The sequence below is a fragment of the Artemia sp. Qi Xiang Cuo genome, chromosome 11 (assembly GCF_049724085.1).
Source record: "Artemia sp. Qi Xiang Cuo chromosome 11, ASM4972408v1, whole genome shotgun sequence".
Taxonomy (NCBI): domain Eukaryota; kingdom Metazoa; phylum Arthropoda; class Branchiopoda; order Anostraca; family Artemiidae; genus Artemia; species Artemia sp. Qi Xiang Cuo.
The window spans coordinates 38,777,417-38,801,504 of record NC_142804.1 but is presented as its reverse complement, the minus strand read 5'-3'; the positions used below and the strand labels follow the sequence as shown (position 1 = coordinate 38,801,504).

At 33.4% G+C, this 24,088-nt stretch overlaps 1 protein-coding gene across 3 annotated transcripts in view; it reads right to left on the bottom strand.

The window, feature by feature from the left end:
- Positions 1-24,088, bottom strand: part of LOC148946959 (uncharacterized) — a 154,667-nt gene that overhangs the window by 10,979 nt on the left and 119,600 nt on the right. For all 3 annotated transcript variants that reach the window (XM_089096763.1, XM_089096761.1, XM_089096762.1), the window contains exon 4: positions 7,232-7,435. In XM_089096763.1, the coding sequence (XP_088952889.1) occupies positions 7,232-7,435 (204 nt within the window). The remainder of the gene's footprint in view (positions 1-7,231; positions 7,436-24,088) is intronic.

Sequence of the window (24,088 nt, the reverse complement as noted above, 5' to 3'; positions counted from 1 at the left end):
AGACTTTGATTCTGTAGATGATTCAAATGTCCTAGATAAAAAAGTTAGCGAAATGAATGAATTTTTGGAGGTTTTGCGAGTTCATGGTTCAAGAATAGGTTAAGAAATGAATGTTAAAAGACTAGGATATAGCGCTTAGACTAGGATTAAATGAGTTTGAAGAGGTGATTGTTAGATAAAGAAAAAAATTAATCGAGTGGATAGCTTCTTTTATCTGTTAGTGTTTTTAGTAAAGATAATAGATGCAGTGAAGATGTAATAAAGTAAAATAACTAAGGTCGTTTTGAAGTTGAAAAATTTTAGAAGAACAGGAAGATAATTCTGCAAATTATGATTAGAATTTTTGGAACCACGGTAATGCCAAATGTTGCAAACTTTGGCCATCCATTTTGGGCCAAAACGAAACGGAGGTCATAATAAAAGATTCAAAGGAAATTTGACCTTCATGAGAAGGGATAAAGAGTGAAGCTTTAAATAGGTTAGGGAGAAGGAAGAGCGGGCTCAGCTGAGGTGGCCTCAGGTTACTTGATACTACAATGAGTAGTTAGTTAGTAGTAATATTTTCAGGCAATTATATTCATATGACAAAACCTTACAGCCTACCCGTTATTTGGGTTTTCTTTAGGGGTGAAAGGAAGAGTCAAGAATTTTCTTGGGATAAGATAAGATCAGAGAAAATTTTTTATGTAGGCTACTACGACCTAGATAAATATTTTCCGTTGACAGATATTTTATGGATGTTTGAACCTTAAAAGTGACTCCACGGAATTACTACTACTAGTACTAATAAATACTACTATCCAAAGGTACGCAAGCCCCTCTTTCGTCCCAATCTGTTCAAAGCCGCCCTCTTTACACCCTCCCAAGAAGTTCCTATTTTCCTTGAGTTTTTCCCAACGATATTCTCCCACCTCATTTGGGGACGACCTCCTGTTCATTTGGCCCTAAACGGTTGGCCCACAAGGACAATCTTTGGCAATCTCTCATCCCTCATCCACAGAACATATCTTACCATCTCATCCAGAAAGTGGGATTGAACCACATTTTTCGTACAGCTTAGTGCTTGAGATACAGTCAGTCAGTTGCGTACCCAAAACAATCCGTGGGCTATTTCTCTGGAAAACATGTAGCAAATCTTCCCCCGTTTTCCGGAGCGCCCGCGCTCCAGAACCATACTTAACCACTATCATTACTGTAACTTCCAATGTTCTAATCTTGCTTCGCAGAGTTATCTTCCTGTTCTTCTAAACTTTTTTTAACTGTGAAAAACGTCAAATGACGTTCCAATATAACAGCAATCTCTAAGAGTCGTCACTTAAATTTTTCGTTTAGATGGAAAATGAAGGAGAATTAAGAAATTTATCGGTAATAAGACCAAATAAAATATCTGTGTGTACCCTATTTTTATGGAGTTTCGTCCCTTCCTGCCATTTTGAGTTGTAAGGAGAAATTTGCCCCTTCCCCAAATTGCGTCCCAGCATTACAAGATGTTTAAGAATCAACAATGTATATGTCCAAATCAAAATTAACCATTAATTTCATTCCCTTTAATTTGGGTAAACTCTCTTTCATTGCTGCAAATCAAAGTTTTCAAAGTGAGGCGAGACAATTACTACACATAAAATTCAACGAATTCGTGAGTAGCAAGAATTATTTGCGTCAGTAATTTGGAAGATAATTAGAGACTAATGTAGTAACGAAGAACAAGCGGTCAATATCCTTGAAAATGAGTCTTTCATAATTGGCTTAAAAAGAAGAAGAAGAAAAGAGCTATTTAAGGGCAGTTTAAAAAAAAACATAGGATAAGTCATCAAGGTAGTTACTTATTAACTAGTTAGAGAAGAAGAAGAAGAAGAAAAGAAGAAGAAAAGAAGAAGAAAAGAAGAAGAAAAAGAAGAAGAAGAAAAGAGCTATTTATGGGCAGTTTAAAAAAAACATAGGATGAGTCATCAAGGTAGTTACTTATTAACTAGTTAGAGAAGAAGAAAGAAGAAGAAAAGAAGAAGAAAAGAAGAAGAAAGAAGAAGAAAGAAGAAGAAGAAAGGAGCTATTTATGGGCAGTTTAAAAAAAACATAGGATGAGTCATCAAGGTAGTTACTTATTAACTAGTTAGAGCACGAGCATAAATATATGCGACTAAAACTGTATATTGTTTTCTTTTTAATGAGAAGCTACATACGGAAAATTTTTAGCAAATTTTTAGTTGTAAAAGCCTTAATCCTATGCACTTCATTCAGGTTAATCTACAAGATAAGTCAGCGGAGTCATTCAACACTAATTTCATTTTCACTAAACGACCTCGTATTTTTCAGAATTAATAAAAGTGCTTAAAATATTGTTGTATGTGTATAAGTTGTTGTTATTTTGTTTTTTGAATATATTGTTGAGTTCCTCATTTCCGTGATAAGTGTAGTATTGTGTTTGTAGCGATAAATATCATCCCATCTATCTAAGATCAAAATGCATTCTCGGATTATCATTCAAAATTCATCACTTAAAGGGAAATCCGTAAGTTATATTGAAAATTAATTGTTGAAGTTTTTATTGTTACATCTGCATGGTCCCATCTCGTAGTTACACCAATAAATTTTTACTAAAGCGTAACTGACATTTAAGTAAACTTCAATTGCGTGTAACCCTTATTGAATACATTTGCACCAATTCCAGCAGCTGCAACCAAAACCGTGGTGCCTGCCCAAACTCAAAATAGTATAGATACTACTGAAATAGTTGAAATTAAATATTTTATATTGCCCCAAGGAAAATAGCATCCGTTTTTAATTTTTTGCAGTTAAATCAATAATCATGAAAAAGCCTCTACACTACCATACTCTCAAAGAATCAGTGCTAAAAAACGGGACATTCAGAAGAAGATTATACATTCTAATTCTGCAAACATTCACCAATCAATAACATCATATCCTTTATTGTTTTTGTTTTGACTTACTAGTTACCCTGAGTGTTTTAGGTGGCGTGCACGAATGCCATCTGTTTTTATCTATAATTATCTATTAGTCCCAAATGCAGAAAAATGTGAAATTGTGCAATTTCACATAAAAAATGGCGCCGAAAAACAGGAGCCAATAAAACGCTGGGACAAAATTGGCAACGCTGCAAGGATCTTAAAACAATTTAAATTGCCAGGGATTAAATCTGTTTTACTAGTCTCATTCATTTTTGTCTCACAAGAGCATATTTGTTTTTAGTTATTGGTAGTTCTATCGCTGTTCTTTTGAAAACCGCAAGGAAAAGCTTAAAATGTTTAATTTGAGACTGTTACATTTAAAAGCAAAGAGTTTAGCTTAAATACGAAAGAGGATCTCAGCGAATTCAAGATTTCCCGATTTGACATATCAGCGGGGCGTAGTCAAGACTCCGTTTCGGAAGCGATTCAATTCGTCTCGAAAGAAGAGTGTTCAAATATGAGAAACATATTTGAAGCCATAATACAATCGAATATTTCATAAACGTATTATCAAAATCGAAAATTGCAATTACATACGGTCAAAATCTTAACAAAAGGCTGATACTGAGGGTTTTTTTCGTGTCTTTTTCTACTCCTACTGGAACACAAGTTGACAATTTTGTCAAAAGCATAGGCTGACAAACATAGATCCGAATTCTTTGTTTTAAGCATAGCCCTTCTCTTGCCAGGAACGCCAATCCGTGAAATGTAGGGGGACATGAAGGTATTTTTCAATGCAGATGAAAAAAAAAATGTATTTTTCGAACTCTGGGGTGATCATTTTGTTGTTTTTCCGGGTTTTTTTAAATGAAAATATAAAAATGGTAATTTTCAGAATGTAGGAAAGAAGGAAAAATCTAGGAGGAAATGCCCCCTGTCCTTTTTCCTTTAATTGGTGCCCCAACTCTTTCTGTCAGTAGAAATAGAACTACGGAAAGAAAAATAAATAACTTTGGTTTTTTGACTGACAGCTACCTACATTACTTAGTTATTCAGGTTTAAAGGGGGTGTGCCCCCACGGTCCCTCTGGCTAAGCCATGGACACTAACTTGAATAATTAATTATCGAATTAAAGCAAAGCAGTGATATTTTGAGTATGCCAATACGTCAAGTGTGAATTTTCGTAACAGCTTTTTCCTATCTTTACATGGATATTTCAAGGATGGGAAACTTGACTTCACTAGATAGCCTAGCACTGTTATTTTAGCATCCAAATAATAAAGAAGTAACTAAATCATGCTATTTCATTGTTGCGTATGTACAAAAATCGGGCACAAAAAAAAACTTAGCTTTGCCACTTTAGTTGATGTCGAATCTTTTAATCTTGAAGTTGGGACATAAACGACGGACTTGTTTCTCACTTTTAATAGCATATCCCTTTGAGCGGTAATTTTAGACACCATTATGATTTATCTCGTTCACTTGTTGAAAGGTAATAACTTTTTTTCAAATAGAAACTGACAAGAACCTTGAACATAAGAATTTAGGGCAGGGAGTTTTGTAAAAGGTTGTATCTTTCGCATGGAACTGTATTAAATTCACATAATTATGAGCAATTTTCATTCAATTTAGCGGTTGGCCTTTTATGCATTTTTTGAGAATGATTTACAAAATTTCATTATACTGTTTCAACATGTTTTCATGGGAATTTTCTCCCTTGTTATAGATAGATTGGAGACATATAAGCTTATTCAAAGCCAAAGGGCAAATAAAAAAAAAAAATAATAAATACAAATACCAAATCTCAAAATAAAATGCATTCCGAATTCAAGTACCAAAAAACACTGAGTGAATACTTTTCTCTGAATTAAGAGGATTCGATACTTTAATCATCATTTTGTGAGCTTCAACGTCGACTGACTGTCTCAAAGGCAAAGGGTCCATTAGCGAATTCTCCTAGGGGACTACTTATCATTGAAACCTATTGAGAATTTGTGATTTGATTGAAAAGACAAAGGAAATCTTGTCGGCAAAGTTTTCAATCAAAGCGGGTTGCACCACAAAAAATTCTTTTTATTGACAGGTTTTATTGACATGTTTTATTGACAATTACCAATTGTTTATTTACACTGGAATTTTTAGATTTCAAGGCATCCGGAAGCAGGACATTTATATCCCCTAAAAAATTTCCCCTGGAAAACTGTTGCTACTGACTCATGCATAGATAATGGTACAGCAAGGCTGTACCCAGGATTTTTTTTTTCGGATAGGGTTTTACTAAAAAAAAAAACTTCAAAAAACGGATACAAAATTTGTTTACGTCCATTTTTGTTACGTTTTTACGAGTCAGACAAACATTTCGGGGGGGGGGGTCACCCCCCCTCCTACCCCCTGGATACGGCCTTGTGGTACAGATAATCATTAATGTTACCACACACCGAACAAGTATTTACATCTACCCCTTTTTCTTATATGCTTCTGCATCTTATGGATTGGTAAGCAGTTTGTGCAGAACTCCCCGAGGTTTGATCACAGCTGCCGCATGGCCAGCGTAAGGACCTTTAAGAAGTATCGCTAATCCATAGAGAGAGATAGAAGAGAGCAGAAATACCTTGTGGTACTTCCTCCAGGCTCTTCCATGTGAGTAATTCCTCCCATCCCCATTGTATGCAAGCATACTTGGATGTGTAATTGTGTATACTTGTGCACAAGGTCGAAGATGCAACAAGATCATATATGATTTTTCCCACTCTAATGATGTATGCTACTTATTGAAACTGAAAGGTAAAAAACTAAAATACGTGTCAAAAAGTGATAGTTGTACGCAAATTCAGTTTGCCACAAGTATGTCATTGTCGTATTAAAACCAAAACCCAACATAAAAAAAGTGTTAAATGGTATCAATGAAAACTTAATTGGTGTCGTGGTTATAACATTTTGAAAGGTTATTTAAATTGACCAATAATTTCTGGCCAACATTTCAATATGAAAGCTATGCTGGCAAACGCAATAACTTTTGATCCTTCAAAATCTGAACTCATTTACCTTTCTTTCCAGAAAAATTATGTTTAGAAACCTCAATAGTTTCTATGGGCAAGAATGTTATTTAACTGACTTGTAATTCACTTGCAATGGAAGTGAAATATGATAAATAAAAACTGAAAACATCGTGAAATTAACTTTAAACTTTCCCTTCACGTCAACTGATAGTTAACATAAAAAAGAAAGATACATTCAAGAAAAATAAGGAAAGTTCAGAGACTTTCCTATAGTATAGTGAAAAACTGCCGCTATTATTTTTACTATTGAAAAAGTAAAAATTTGGCTTTATTTGTCAAGGCCTGAATTCTAAGCGATGAACATGAGCTAGATTGGGACCCCATTTGAAAATGGAAAAAAAAAAAAAATATTGTTGGTATGTGTGTAGAGCATGGCATGATTACCGCTAGGGCAACAGTCTAACGGTTGACGGTTTTAGGTATCCGTGAATAAATTCTAAGGCGAGTGTAGAAATTGGGACAATTTTCGGAGGTGCTCACCTCACCTGCCCAGAGTCTCAGGCAAGTGACCCTAAACTTGATAAAGTGGATATTGGCTCAGATTGCTGAACTGAACTAAGGCAATGAATAGATACTATTGGAAAATGGATTGGAGACGCTGGACATCCGTGAACAAGTGCTAAATTGAGAGAGGAATTTGGGACAACATTTTTGGGGCGCCCACCCGCCCAGAGTCTCGGGCAAGTGACCCAAAAATTAAAAAAAATTGTGAAAAATTCAATTTTTTTTTCAGAATGTGGGGCTAAGCTTAGGCAACGAATAGGTACTATTTGACAGATAAAGATGGCTTTAAACGATTGTTTGCCTGTTATTTCAAGCAAATTTATGGTCCTATGTCAATTTTAAATTCTTGGTCAACCTTCTTAAGACCATAGGCGGGTGTGCCTTGTTTGCCTCTTTTTAAATTCTTGATCAGCATGCCTAAGACTCTAGGTAGGCATGCCTTTCAAAAAACTAACTTGACAAGTATGTGTCCAATAAGAGTCATGCATACTCCTGTCATTTACCCATGCCCCAGCCAGTTAAACATTTGCCTCTCAATTACTTGGACTATCTATCTTAGCTTTTCTCTGTCTACAATTACCCACCGCGCTGATGCAACCTATTGCAAAATACTTGATAACTTCAATTCAAAATCATTAGACTCGGTAAACTTTCTATATTCTATATAATAAACTTTCTCTGCTTGTTCGTCCAAAAATAGGAATTAAACGAAAAAAAAAGAAATCTAGATAAGAAGCGTTTTAACTACAAATTTTCACTCACTTCATCACAAGAGGAGCACCTTGGCTTCAAAGTTTCCGCATGATGTCGACCACAGTAGAGCCTTCCATCTTTCCAGAAATAAATCAGGTCAACTACTATCTCTTTACAAGTATGACAAGAAAAACAGGCTGGATGCCACATGGCTTCAGGACCAGCACGACTTGCGAGAACTGCCATATCACCACCGATTATTTTTTCTGAGCACTAAAAAAACAAAATTAAATATAAACACGAAAACGACAAGGAAAGCAGAAAAGAAAATCAGGTTTGTTGGGAGACATAGGTTTGAAAATCTTTTTGTGTTAGCATAGTGTCAAAATTTAAAACTTACCTGAGGGGAAAGGGGTGAGTAGAACATTTTAAATAAAATCTCAACAAAATTATTCATAATAAAAGGGCAATATGAACAAGACCACCTTTTGGGAAATGCCATTAAACTTATAACTTATGGAAGCCAAGAATATAGTAAATTTTGACTGTTGTGAATTAATTTAAGTGAATAAATCATAACACCACAAGTGGCACCCTCCACTTCTAGCGAAAGTGTGCCATGTACAGCAAAAAGAGGCACTGTGTGGCTGAAATGTGCCACATGTGGTGAAACAAATGATATTCGGATATATATTATATATATATATATATATATATATATATATATATATATATATATATATATATATATATATATATATATATATATATATATATATATATATATATATATGTGTGTGTGTTTTAATGCGTCATAATTGACATGCAAAGAACTTTGCTTTGTCACATTTAACATCAGTTGGTTTTATCTGGATTAAGAAGATATACATTTCCATGCGAAAACAAGTATACGTCTTATTTAGGATGCTTATATCAATTATATACAGACCTATTTGCTCCAACTATAGGCATGTAAGTGTGGAGGGAAATTTAACCCCTTCTTTCATCCTCAAAGATATTTAAAGGTTTTTGTAGTTTTTCCCATAATTTTCTGTATTCAGTTCCTCTCCTTTTTTGTATGGTTAAATTGCCCTTTCATCTTTCAAAATTTAGACCACTTGAAAGGCCCTCCCCTCCCCCCTCGGAAATTCCTTGGACCTTACTCAAGCCTTCTTTCAATGAGGAATTTATATATGATTATGTCGGTGTAAAATGACAAAACGATCCCTTGATCAAATTAAATAAAAAAAACAAGTTTTTTAAACTGAAAGTAAGGAGCGACATTAAAACTTAAAACGAACAGAAATTATTCTGTATATGAAAGGGGCTGTCCCCTCCTCAACGCTTCGCTCTTTACGCTAAAGTTTTTTATTGTTTTAAAAAAGTTTTTTTTTATTAAGTTTTTTATTGTTTTTAAAAATAAAGTTGTGAGACAGAGTCAAACTTTAGCGTAAAGAGCGAGGCGTTGAAGAGGGGACAGCCCCTTTCATATACGGAATAATTTCCGTTCGTTTTAAGTTTTAATGTCGTTCCTTACTTTCAGTTAAAAAAAACTTGTTTTTTTTACTTAATTACAGTAGAGGACCAGAAGAATCTTGCATGTAGTTTTTTGCTTCCAATACTCGTAGCTAAAAAGATCAGTCATTTTTAGCTGCATTGGCACTCTATTTGTATGAAGAAAAATGGGAGGAGGGGCTGTTTAGAGGAGTCCAGCAGCCCCATTGTACGTTTATCATAACACCAATAATTATAATTATAAACCTGACTTGTTGATAAGTAAAACTCATCAGGAGACAAATAAAAGAAAGGAATACCTGCTAAAAAATGATCAAGTTAGGTCTGATCAATGTTTACTCTGATTAATGAGCCAAATCCTATTTTCAAAATTAATTACACTTCAACCAAAATGCAAACTATTTTCGCTAGAATTTTTTTTTTCAGAAACATGGAGAATCCATTTGTTTGAACTGAGCAGATTCATTCCGGTCCTTTTTAACATATGTAAATGTCTATAATCATGTTAATTTGTATTTTAGCCTGTTTCCATCTCCTTTTGAGCCTGATTCTTGAACTAAGAAAATTTCAAAAGCCAGCTTGGCTTCTGACAACATCCTAAGTTTCCTTTTAACGCTTAATTAATTTAGTCATTTACAGTGCAATACTCATATTTTCCGGGGATCTGGAAATGCTAAACGAGCGTTAGAAGTCCATTCCAAAGCATTCTCGGAATCCATTGAATTCCTAAAGTTATGCAGCAGTTGCATTCAAGGAGGTTCACACTTTCTTTCCTAAGTTAATATTAATTTTTGTCTCTGATCATGCCGGCACAGCTATCTATCCGGTGCACACGAGCCAGGCAACTGCGTGGTCCCTTGATCATTTTGTTGTTACTTCTTTACCACTCGATTATCTAAGAAGGCATTCCAACGTATCTTGGCTTTTTGTTTTATGTCATATCTTTGTCCAGAAAGGATCCCAAAATATTTTTCTAGTCTCCAAGCTGCAGAAGCATTGGGTGCGTTCCAATTTAGTGACAGCAAAGCATGGATCGACTGAGATTGTGAGATCTTGAAACCAATATGCAAAGAAAGCATGGACTAGGTAATGCCAAAGATGTATGAGTTCTAGCAGAGTTGTTTTTCTTCAGAGATTGGGACTATTGATTGAATTCCAGCAACGAATGGGAATAATTCGTCACTGGAATTTTAACTTGATTTCAACAAAGACAAAGGTAATAAGCATAGGGGAAACAACGGAATGCATGGACCAAAGTCCTACTGATGGAGGTTTGGAGCCCTGAATGATAATTATCCATCAAAGTCGTAGATACAACCATCTTTCTCTAGTCGCAAGTCCAGTTTGGGTACTCAGAATATTTTTGCAGAAATTTGGAATTTTGTATTTTTCACCAGAAGAAAGATCACAGATACGTATTTATTTGTTTTTATTGAAAAAACTTGTTTTTTTTATTTAATATATTTCTTAAGATGTAGAAAATCTTCCATCTAAGAGCATTTAAAATTGTTCACGAAATCATCTGCAATTGCGACTAGCCTATGGTTTTCTCCTGTGTTGAATAAAATAAGTGAAATAAATCATTTGTAATGCGTCATTTTCTTCATGCATTTCTAAAATTGTCTTGAGACCTGCCACATAACAAATATATAAAAAATGGAGGGTTGAATGAGAAAAATACGTATAAAACTAAACTTAATTACGATAAATAAAAGTTCAAATAGGGAACTACTGATGACGGTCACTGTATATGTGACCGAAATATCTGGTATTTTTGTGAATTTCTATCATCACTGTCTATTAAAAGGATTTTATCCCTATTTGAACTTTTATTTATCGTCATGGAAAGGCAGTGTGGTCTCCGAAATTATCTACGTCGTAAAACTAAACTTAAAAACTGCAGAACAAAGAATAAAGCTCTAAGACGCAAAACTATACATGAACAGTTTTGAAAAGGGGAGTATCATAGGATACCTTCCTGTAATCATACGGGGGGGGGATTCAAAGCTCTCAAAGTGAATTTTGAAGTCTCAATTGTTTCTAGGTCTAGTAAACTGTTAAATTGTCGAAAATCATGGCTTTTATACGATTTTTTCCATCATCTGCAATGCTTTGTCTTGTACATTTGAATTCAAATTGATACTTTTATATTTTCGGGAGGGTTGCCACATTTGACAGGGCCCGTAATAAAGTATACTTTTCCTATTAAACTAGTATTTATTTGAACTATACTTTACACTAAGACCATGCATAGAACCTAATCCACTATCTTAATTTACCGCCACGAACAGTAAAACGCTGAATCCTGTGACGAAGCACGAGGGTACATCTGCAATCTCTGTGATGTTGATCGGCTCATAAAGTTGAAAAAAGCTTAGTAGGGGCTTTTAACTGGTGACAGTGGTATATCTTAAGCCATTCACGGGCAAAATTGAGTCTAATCGGCAATAATTGTCGATTTTTAGGACTGTCCGTATGACCTTTGCAAACCAAATCAAAATTTCAAGAATTGTGAAACGGTGGGCTTTGTCAACTCGGCATCTGAGAGACTTGCAGCTTGTGCTTTGACCGTTTTCTAGCGTCCAGAAGGTTATAATTTACCACTAAAATGGGGATTTTTAAGAGCCATAGGGGGTAAAAAAGCTGATTTGAGGATGGATAGGGAGTTTCCAAGTTCTAGAGGCAAAGTTTTTAGACATTTGGATACTTACACACGAGTATTTTGATTTTCTTTTTCACGAAATTTTGAGAATAAAAACAATTAATAATTGTGTTCCCTTTAAACAATCAATTTTCTAGTTCAGATAGTTCAAAAAAAAATCCTGACTTTCATGAGAACATCGGTTTAACCTTTGCTTCAAGAGTAAGAAACACCTTGAGGGGTGCAAATGCCCCCCTTACGCATGGGATAATTTCTGTTAGATCAGTTCTTAAGGTCTCTCTTTACTCTCACTTGAAAACAGATTGCTGAAAGCAATGAAAAATGCTTATTTGGCAAAGAAATATTCAATGCCAACAGAAGAATTAGTCGAAGTCGGAGCTATTTTTCTTTAATTTCTACTGTTCTTTTGTGGACGGCTATTATTGACATAAAACTTGGCTTTCAAAAGAGGATCGAGAGACAATCTAGCGTAAGATAGTAAATTTACCTCTTTATTACATTCAGTCTGTCATCTAAATTCACCCGATAAAATCTCGACTTGCCTCGTAAAATCCTCGAAATTACACCAAAAGAATCCCTTTCTATTTCCAGAAGTCTCTTTCGTTCATCTTTCTGATCCCCTTTTTTCTTAATAAAGACTTGTTTGGCAGAATAATTCCCTTAAGTAGGTTAGAAAGCAGGCATCTCAAATGCCGAAATTTCCATAAAGCTTAAATTGACGGTCCTGCTTTTTTTCTAACATCAAATTTGAATAAATTACTATGAATACAACTCCCAAACTACTAGCGACAGAAGTAGCAATACTACGTTCCAGAAATAAAACCGTCGGCAAAAAAAAAAAAAAAAAAAAAAAATCCAAAGAAAAATCAGACAAAAAATTACATTTATATTTACTCAGACGCCATTATGTGTTAGAATATATCGCAGTCAAAGCAAAAAATCAGTGATTTGTTCAACTCACCTAAAACAACCGAAAAAGTCACATGATTGTGCCGCGTAAACTTATATGATAGACGTATCCTTCTTCTTCAAAACATTACTTAGAACCGACAATTTTAAAGAAAAAAAAGATATTTTTCAAGGAGATCGGGAGAGGGCTCATTCGAAAGGAAATTAAATGTCCTAGAGCACTTTTTAAAAGACCAAAATGATTGCGCCACGGGATAAGTGGCGCTTTCTATCCTTTTGTGGCATCAAACTACGATTTTGCCCCAAAGAGGATAAAATTGCTATGGATTGCAAATTCTGAGATAGCAGATCGATTGAAAAGTATCAGAAAACCATAGAATGAGCTTCCCAGCTGCAGAGGAAATTCTGCCACATGTATGGTGCATTCGTTCCTTAAAAGTCACATAGACCATACAAGATAAATGGTTAATATGGATATTTATGTTAATGCTTTATTTAACTTATTTGATTCCTTTTATTTTTCATGAAATTATGTTTAGGGATGCATAATTATACATCAGCTATTATGAAGGAGGGGCGGTGGATCAATGTGTAGACAAGGGGGGCAGATGCCTAAAAGAGCACATTTCAATGCCCAACTAATCAAACTCTCCATGAGCATTCACGTAAATATAGAAAGGGATATGGGGAGAGGGGTAGCAATTAATTTCTAATCTCCTTCATTTAAACTAAGCCTGAATAATGGGGTTGCGGGGTGATACCTACCTTCTTATTGCAAAAAAAGGGGACACATTGAACAAAGTTTTGATATTTTTTAGAATTTAATTTTGATCTACCAAGGGTGGAGTTTCTTCATCAATTGTATTTCAGGGGGCCATCGTAAATTCCTTCGGGGGGGGGGGGACTAAAAGCGATCTTCCAGGCTTTGAACAACAATCGTTTTACAAGAAAAGTATCATATTTTAATAGATGTTTAAAAATTCCATTTTTTTTTCTTGGTATAAAAAGGCTGGGGGAGGGCTAAACGCAAGAGTTTTTCAAGTTACTGCTTTTAGGCCTATATAGGTGCTAAAATGGTTTGTGTTACCTCTTAATAGAATTTTCGGCCTGTCTTATTTTTAGTTCTTTATAGGCATGCCAAAGCAACGGTGAATGTTTTTTTTTTATACTAATAAATGAACACGAGCATATTCGAATCAAGCATAATATGCAATATACAGGGTTTGTCCGGAAAGTAATAGGACTGATTTTCTTGCGCCGCGACTGTACTTCGGAGCGTGCGTGCGCCGACTGGATTCGTTGGAGGGCGTTCCTAGCTACTGAACGATTGGCTGGTCAGTTGTCTCCGAGCACCTGGAGAGTCAGGTCACATTTTTGCGTGACTGTATTTCTGTGAGTGGTGCACGCCGAAAATGCAGCGTTAGTTATAGCAGAGGTACGTGATTAAATTTTGTGTGAAACTCGGTAAATCTGCGACAGAGACGTTTGATATGATCAAGCAGACTTACCCAGATGTTACTTTAGCAAGAAGTGGTGTGTCTCGGTGGCACCAGGCCTTTCTGGAGGGCCGGGAAGAGGTCACTGATGAAGAAAGTGCTGGAAGACCTTCGATTTCGACAAACGCCGACAATGTGACTCGTGTGCGCAAAGTTTTGAACTCAGACCGTCTATTAAATATTCGTTAAACTGCCCAAAAGTTAAATTTACCAAAATTTGTTGTTCATGACATTCTGACGGTGCATTTGAACATGCGCAAGGTGTGCACGAAGATGGTAGTAGTGATAGTATAGGCACTTTCAATTACACATGAAATTACACAAGAATATACAGTGCAGTTTGACGTGCACATTGCAAAAAGTGACCAATCCTTTTATATTATACAGCTATAAAGTGATCAAACACGTTTTGAAAGTATAATTGAGATTGTGTAACGCAACCAGACGGGTTTTTGAGGCACTTTCATCATAACATATTTTTTTAACCAAAAACTAGAAATTGTCAAATTGCGTAATCAAAGAATCCCTCCCCCTAACTTTTTGCCCCCCCCCCCCCCCCATTTTTTTGATTTTTTTTTTATTTTTTTTCATTATTTTTTTTTAACATGTTATATTTCTTCAACTTTTTTTTTACATGTCTTCGAATGAGATGAAAAATAATTAAAACATTAATAAATCACATTTAATATTTTCCAAACTAAAAATGAGAATGTTATTGATATCTTTGTCATGGCCTTTACTATTGAAAGATCTTAAGCCGAACTGGCCAGCCATGACAAAAACCAACAAAGACAAAAAACAAAAAAAAAAAAAACGAGACTGTGGCCAGTGGAGAGAAAAGAAAACACAAATGCAAAACAACGCGGATATTTTGCCTGTATCCAAACAAGGCGTCTTCAGCACGAAAGAAACACAAGAAGAACAGGAAAAAAAAACAAGATAAAACTAAAAACCAATAAAACCACCACCAAAAAAAATGTACAATTGGCGCAAACTGATCCACGTAGGGAAAAGATGCTATTATAGAGTTACTTCAGTGAGGACACCAGAGTAACGGACTCTGGTGTCTTCACTGAAGTAACTCAATAATAGCATATTTTCCCTATTTGGATCAGTTTGCGCCAAGTGTATATTTTTTTTTGTGGTGGTTTTATTTCTGTCTAGTTGTATCTTGCTTTTTTTTACCCTGTTCTCCTTGTATTACTTTAGTGCTGAAGACACTTTGTTTGGATACAGGCAAAATATCCGCGTGGTTTTGCATTTATTGGTTTTCTTTTCTCTCCACTGGCCACAGTCTCGTTTGTTTGTTTGTTTTTTATATTTTTCTCTTTGTTGGTTTTTACCTTTACTATTAGAAAAATAATGTTTGTAGTAGCACTTTTTTTTTAATTGGACAAATTTTTTTTTTGGACTTCGAAATTATTCAACTTTTTTTTACATATCTTAAAATGACATGAAATATGCTAATGGCTCTAACAATTGTACTCTATGCTTGCTCAAAGACACGATACGGCTTTCCCACTGGTACTTTATGGCGGGTTATCGACACCACCTAGTTTATTGCATGTATTAAATCAGTATTTTATACGCAGTGGAACGATAAAAACATAAGTCATATCTTTAAAAAAGTGAAGATGGAGCATTTTAATATAGTGTGTTCACATGACAAGGTTATTGTAGCATTGAATGCCGAGAAGGAGAAGTATTTAAACTATGAAACAAGTACAAGTGGTAGCACTATTGGAAATGTATGCATGCATTGTCATGACAGTAAGGAATTAAATTTCCTTGGAGTACTCAAAAAATTCAACTCTTATACTGGAGGATATGCGAGATTGAGATCTCCAGAGATGATTTCACTCAGAGAGAAAGCTCACTTAAAAATAATTGTTGATGATAGAGGACAAATTCTTGCTACTGTTGTAGGAGACAAATCACTTAATGATACATACAATTGTCAGCTTTCGGGTATTAGCATTCAACGAAGGTCAAAAAAAGAATGGCCTACTCTTCTACTAATATCATGAACCATATCTTGTCTACGTGTCGAAACTATTACCTGTGTAAAAATAATGTAATAATAGACAGTGAAATTATCAGAACAATAGAAAGGGCAATGGCAGAAAATACCACTATGGAATATAGAGATGAATCGATTAAAAACAAAGTACCAGCAAAGGTTACTGTCATTAATCAAACAGTCAATGAACCAAATAATACCAAAGACGAAAATCATATTGAGCCTGTCGATGACATACCAGTAAAAATCGTGTATGACTCAATATGGAATAATGATTATTCTACTGATTACGAGCTAAGTGAGGACAATAGCTACATTATCAAGAGAGAACATGGTTAACTATTTTATGGGACAGATTCAAAATGTCCAAAGTTGATCATTGATATTAATAATGTATCATAATATATTTTTGTATTAATATTCTACACAGCATTATTTTATTAAAAATATATTATGCATTACATTGTTATGTGTTCATTATTTTTAGAATATGCTAGCATATCAAACGTTAAGAATGTCTATTAAAACATCGGAGATGTAAGAAAAGGAATTTGCATACATCTATTGTCAGACACATGGGATAACATTGACAAAATCTAGGTATCAGAATGAATAAATTCTTTATCAACATCCGTTGTTGGATATTTCATTATGAAAAAATGGTAAGTAAGTAAAAAACTCTTTCTTGAAGTCACCTCTTGGATACACAATGCAGAAACTTCATTTAAGAAATTAGGAAAAAAATTGTAAGTAAGTAACAAACTCTTTTTTGAAAACACCTCTGGGATAAACAATGAGGGAATTTCATTTAAGAAATTGTGAAAAAATTGCAAGTAACTAGCAAATTCTTTCTTGAATTCGCCTCCTGAAGAAATAAATAAGACATTTCATTGAATAAATTATGAAAAAATTTTAAGTAAGTAACAAACTCTTTATTGTTTTTACCTCTTGGATACACGATGCAGAAATTTCTTTCAAGAAATTATGAAAAAAATAAGTAAGTAACAAACTCTTTCTTGAAGTCACCTCTTGGATACACAATGCAGATATTTCATTTAAGAAATTATGAAAAAAAATGTAAGTAAGTGGCAAATTCTTTCTTGAATTCGTATCCTGGATAAACAAAAAAGACATTTCATTCAAGAAATTAAGACAAATTCTAAGTAAGTAACAAACTCTTTATTGTTTTCACGTCTTGGATACACGATGTAGAAATTCCATTCCAGAAATTATGAAAAAATTCTAAGTAAGTAACAATCTGTTTCTTGAAGTGCCCTCTTGGATACACAAAATGGAAATTTCATTAAAGAAATTATGAAAAATTGCAAGTAGGTAACAAACTCCTTCTTGAAGTCACCTCTTGGATATATAATGCAGAAACTTCATTTAATAAATTATAAAAAATTGTAAGTATGTAGGTAAGTAAGTAACAAATTCTTCCTTGAATTCACCACCTGGATAAACCAAAAAGACGTTTCATTCAAGAAATTGTGATAAAATTATAAGTAAGTAGCAAACGCTTTCATGAAGTCACCTCTGTGATGCACAATATGGAAATTTCATTCAATAAGTTATGAAAATATTTGTAAGTATGTAATAAACTCTTTATTGACTTCTCCTTTTGGATACACAATACAGATACTTCATTCAAGAAATTATGAAAAAATCGTAAGTAAGTAACAAACTCTATTGATTTCACCTCTTGGATACACAATACAGGAATATCATTCAATAAATTATGAAAAAATTGTACGTAAGTAAAAAACCCTTTCTTGAAGTCACCTCTTGGATACACAATGCAGAAACTTCATTTAAGAAATTAGGAAAAAAATCTAGGTAAGTAAGTAACAAACTCTTTCTTGAATTCACCGTTTGGATGCACAATACAGAAATTTAATTCAGAAAATTATGAAAAAAAATTGTAAGTAAGTAACAAACTCTTTCTTGAAGTCACCTCTTGGATACACAATGCAGAAATTTCATTTAAGAAATTATGAAAAAATTGTAAGTAAGTAGCAAATTATTTCTTGAATTCGCCTCCTGGATAAACAAAAAGGACATTTCATTCAAAAATTATGACAAAATTCTAAGTAAGTAACAAACTCTTTATTGTTTTCACGTCTTGGATACACGATGTAGAAATTTCATTCCAGAAATTATGAAAATATTTTTAAGTAAGTAACAAACTCTTTATTGATTTCACCTCTTGGATACACAATACAGATATTTCAATTATGAAAAAATTGCAAATCGGGAACAAACTCTTTATTGTTTTATCCTCTTGGATACACAGTACAGATATTTCATTCAAGTAATTATGAAAAAATTGCAAGTAAGTAACAAACTCTTTCTTGTAGTCACGTCTTGGATTCACAATGCAGAAACTTCATTTAAGAAATTATAAAAAAAATTGTAAGTAAGTTAGTAAGTAAGTAAGTAACAAATTCTTCCTTGAATTCGCCACCTGGATAAACAAAAGACATTTCATTAAAGAAATTATGACAAAATTCTAAGTAAGTAACAAATTCATTCTGTAATTTGCCGTTCGGATGCACAATACAGAAATTTGATTTGGAAAATTATGAAAAAAAAATTCTAAGTAAGTAATAAACTCTTTCTTGAATTCTCCTCCTGGATACACAATACAGAAATTTCATTCAATCAATTATGAAAAAATTGTAAGTAAGTAAAAAACTTTATTGAAGTCACCTTTTGGATACACAATGCAGAAACTTCATTTAAGAAATTAGGAAAAAATGTAAGTAAGTAAGTAACAAACTCTTTCTTGAATTTGCCGTTTGAATGCACAATACAGAAATTTAATTCAGAAAATTATGAAAAAAAAATGTAAGTAAGTAACAAACTCTTTCTTGAATACACCTCTTGGATACACAATGCAGAAATTTCATTTAAGAAATTATTAAAAAAATTCTAAGTAAGTAAGTAATAATTTTTTCCTTGAATTCGCCACCTGGATAAACAAAAAAGACATTTCATTTAAGAAATTATGAAAAAATTGTAAGTAAACTCTTTATTGTTTTCAAGTCTTAGATACACGATGCAGAAATTTCATTCAAGAAATTATGAAAAAATTCTAAGTAAGTAACAATCTCTTTCTTGAAGTCCCCTCTTGGATACACAATACGGAAATTTCATTCAAGAAATTGTGAAAATATTTGTAAGTAAGTAACAAACTCTTTATTGATTTCACCTCTTGGATACACAATACAGATACTTCATTCAGAAATTATAGAAAGCAAACTCTTTCGACAAAATTCTAAGTAAGTAACAAACTCTTTATTGTTTTCACCTCTTGGATATACAATACGGAAATTTCATTCAATAAATTATGAAAAAATTGTACGTAAGTAGCAAACTCTTTCGACAAAATTCTAAGTAAGTAACAAACTCTTTCTTGAATTCACCGTTTGGATGCACAATACAGAAATTTAATTCGGGAAATTATGAATAAAAAACTGTAAGTAAGTAACAAACTCTTTCTTGAATTCTCCTCCTGGATACACAATACAGAAATTTCATTGAATCCATTATGAAAAAATTGTAAGTAAATAAAAAACTCTTTCTTGAAGTCACCTTAAGGATACACAATGCAGAAACTTCATTTAAGAAATTAGGAAGAAATGTAAGTATGTAAGTAAGTAACAAACTCTTTCTTGAATTCTCCGTTTGAATGCACAATACAAAAATTTAATTCAGGAAATTATGAAAAAAAAATTGTAAGTAAGTAACAAACTCTTTCTTGAAGTCACCTGGATACACAATACAGAAATTTCATTTAAGAAATTATGAAAAAAAAATGTAAGTAAGTAGCAAATTCTTCCATGAATTCGCCACCTGGATAAACAAAAAAGACATTTCATTTAAGAAATTATGAAAAAAGTGTAAGTAAACTCTTTATTGTTTTCAAGTCTTAGATACACGATGCAGAAATTTCATTCAAGAAATTATGAGAAAATTCTAAGTAAGTAACAATATCTTTCTTAAAGTCCCCTCTTGGATACACAATACGGAAATTTCATTCAAGAAATTATAAAAAATTGTAAGTAAGTAACAAACTCTTTATTGTTTTCACCTCTTGGATATACAATACGGAAATTTCATTCAATAAATTATGAAAAAATTGTAAGTAAGTAACAAACTCTTAATTGAAGTCACCTCTTAGATACACAATGCATAAACTTCTTTTGAGAAACTATGAAAAAAATGTAAGTAAGTAAGTAACAATTCAGTTTCTTACAAAACCATATGGATAAACAAAAAGACAATTCATTTCAGAATTAAGGACAAAATTCCAACTAACTAAAAAACTCTTTCTTGCTGTTATCAATTGGATGCACAATACAGAAATTTAATTCAGGAAATTATGGAAAAAATTTGCAAACAAACTCTTTCTTGAACTCGCTTCCTTGACAGACAATACAGCAATTTCACTCAAGAAACTATGAAAAAACTGTAAGTAAGTAACAAACTATTTCTTGAATTCTCCTCCTGGATACACAATACAGATATTTTATTCAAGAAATTATAAAAAATTGTAAGTAAGTAACAAACTTTCTTGAATACACCTCTCGGATACACAATACGGAAATTTCATTCAAGAAATTATGAAAAAATTGCAATTAAGTAAAAAACTCTTTCTTGAATTCTCCTCCTGGATAAATAATACAGACATTTCATTCAAGAAATTATAGAAAAAATGGTAAGTAAGTAACAAACTCTTTCTTGAATTCACCTCTTGGGTACACAATACGGAAATTTCGTTCAAGAAATTAGGAAAGAATTGCAAGTAAGTAAGTAACAAAATCTTTCTTGAATTCAACTCATGGATACACAATACAGAAATTTGATTCAAGAAATTATGAAAAAATTGTAAGTAAATAACAAACTCATTGGATACATCAGATAACATACATAAGATCCAAGTTCTATTTATTTTGACTTTATGCATCATTACGTTGAATTTAGGTTAGACCGGTTATAGATAGAAGCACACCCGCTCAGACACACAGTCATAGTCAGAGAGACATGAAAAAATTTGGGGTAATTCAGGTTCACTTAGAGCGGCCCCCCTCTAATTGAACCTGAATTAACCCAACTTTTTGCATGTCTCTCTCACTATGACTGTGTGTCTGAGCGGGTGTGCTGCTATCTATAACCGGTCTAACCTAAATTCAACGTAATAATGCATATAGTCAAAATAAATAGAGCTTGGATCTTATGTATGTTACCTGATGTATCCAATGAGTTTGTAATTTACTTACAATTTTTTCATAGTTTCTTGACTGAAATTTCTGTATTGTGTATCCTTGAGCTGAATTCAAGAAAGATTTTGTTACTTACTTACAATTCTTTCCTTATTTCTTGAACGAAATTTCCGTATTGTGTACCCAAGAGGTGAATTCAAGAAAGAGTTTGTTACTTACTTACGATTTTTTTTATAATTTCATGAATGAAGTGTCTGTATTGTGTATCCAGGAGGAGAATTCAAGAAAGAGTTTGTTACTTACTTGCAATTTTTTCATAATTTCTTGAATGAAATTTCCGTATTGTGTATCCAAGAGGTTTATTCAAGAAAGAGTTTGTTACTTACTTACATTTTTTTTATTTCTTGAATAAAATATCTGTATTGTGTATCCAGGAGGAGAATTCAAGAAATAGTTTGTTACTTACTTACAATTTTTTCATAATTTCTTGAGTGAAATTGCTGTGTTGTCTGTCCAGGAAGCGAGTTCAAGAAAGAGTTTGTTTGCAAATTTTTTCCATAATTTCCTGAATTAAATTTCTATATTGTGCATCCAAACGGAGAATTCAAGAAAGAGTTTGTTACTTACTTAGAATTTTGTCATAATTTCTTGAATGAAATGTCTTTTTGTTTATCCAAGAGGCGAATTCAAGAAAGAATTTGTTACTTACTTACTTACTTACAATTTTTTCATAATTTCCTAAATGAAGTTTCTGCATTGTGTATCCAAGAGGTGACTTCAAGAAAGAGTTTGTTACTTACTTAAATATTTTTCATAATTTATTGAATGAAATTTCCGTATTGTATATCCAAGAGGTGGAAACAATAAAGAGTTTGTTACTTACTTGCTATTTTTTCATAATTTCTTGAATGAAGTATCTGTATTGTGTATCCAAGAGGGGAAATCAATAAAGAGTTTGTTACTTACTTACAAATATTTTCACAATTTCTTGAATGAAATTTCCGTATTGTGTATCCAAGAGGGGACTTCAAGAAAGAGATTGTTACTTACTTAGAACTTTTTCATAATTTCTTGAATGAAATTTCTGGATCGTGTATCTAAGACGTGAAAACAATAAAGAGTTTACTACTACTACTACTACTAACAACTCACCCCAGCACCAAGCCGCCTGAGGCCAACACAGCTACGCACGCTCCTCCTCCACCCCACTCTATTCAAGGCCTTCTTTTTTACACCCGCCCACGAAGTTCCCATTTCCTTTAAATCTTTCTTTAGGACGTCCTCCCACCCCAGACGGGGACGACCTGCTTTCTGTTTAGCCCTAGACGGTTGGCTAAAAAGAACAATCTTCGGCAATCTGTCATCCTTCATCCGCACAACGTGCTCTAGCCACCTCAACCTTTCTTTCATTATAGCCCTAGAGAGCGGTATTGAACCACATTTTTCGTATAGCCTATTGTTTGAAATACGGTCAGTCAACCGGGTACCCAGAACAATCCTTAAGCAATTTCTCTGGAAAACATGTAGCAAATCTTCATCCGCTTTTCGGAGTGTTCATGCTTCAGAGCCATATTTGACCACTGTCATCTCTGTAGCTTCAAATATTCTAATCATGGTTAGCAGACTTATCTTCCTATTCTTCCAGACTTTTTTTAACTGTAAAAAAAACACCCTGAGCCTTGGCTATTCTATTTTCAACATCTTCACTGCTCCCACCATCTTTACTAATAATACTACCAAGGTCAGTGAAGCTGCCCACCTGATCAATCTTTTCATTACCTAACGTCACCTTTTCATCTTCACTTATTCCTAGCCTTAGTGACTTAGTCTTCCTAACATTAATTTTCAAACCAATTCTAGCACCCTGAACTCGCAAAACCTATAAAACTTCATTCATTTTGCTCAAACTTTCATCTAGGATGCTCAAATAATCAGCATAGTCTAAGTCCAGGACAGTTTTTCTTCCCCATTCGACTCCGTGTTTTCCCAATTGCCTTTCATGTGCTCCTTAAAACAAAGTCCATCAAAACGATCCATATAAAGGGAGATAGAACACAACCCTGTTTAACTCCTGATTTAATACAAAACCAGCTGCTAACCTCATTTCCTATCTTAACCGCAGCAGTGTTATTCTCGTACATAGCAATAATCACTTTAATGTATTTGTCTGGTATGCCATACAAAGATAAAACGTTTACTAAAGCTCTTCTATCAACAGAATCGAACGCTTGCTCATAATCTATAAAACTGAGGACCAAAGGTGTTTCAAAATTCAGACATCTCTCAATTATTAGCCTAAGAGTGAAAATTTGGTCGACACATCCTCTACCTTTTCTAAAACCGCACTGTTCTTCTCTTGAAACGGAGTTTACTGTATTTTTCAGTCTATCAAAAACCATATTATTTAGTAATTTACTACCTGCAGAGACCAGACTGATGCCTTGATAAATATACCATTCACTTTTATTACGTTTTTCATGAAGTGATCTAATTAATAGTTTTCAACAATCGTTAGGTACTTCCCCTTTTTCTTAAATGAAATGTCTTTTTGTTTATCCAGGTGGCGAATTCAAGGAAGAATTTGCTACTTACTTACATTTTTTTTCATAGTTTCTTAAATGAAATTTCTGCATTGTCTATCCAAGAGGTGACTTCAAGAAAGAGTTGGTTACTTACTTACAATTTTTTTTTCATAATATCCTGAATTAAATTTCTGTATTGTGCATTCAATCGGCGAATTCAAGAAAGAGTTTGTTACTTACTTACTTACTTACATTTTTCCTAATTTCTTAAATGAAGGTTTCTGCATTGTGTATCCAAGAGGTGACTTCAAGAAAGAGTTTGTTACTTACTTACAATTTTTTCATAATTGATTGAATGAAATTTCTGTATTGTGTATCCAGGAGGAGAATTCAAGAAAGAGTTTTTTACTTACTTAGAATTTTTTCGAAAGAGTTTGCTACTCACTTAAAATTTTTTCATAATTTATTGAATGAAATTTCCGTATTGTATATCCAAGAGGTGAAAACAACAAAGAGTTTGTTACTTACTTACTATTTTTTCATAATTTCTTGAATGAAGTATCTGTGTGGTGTATCC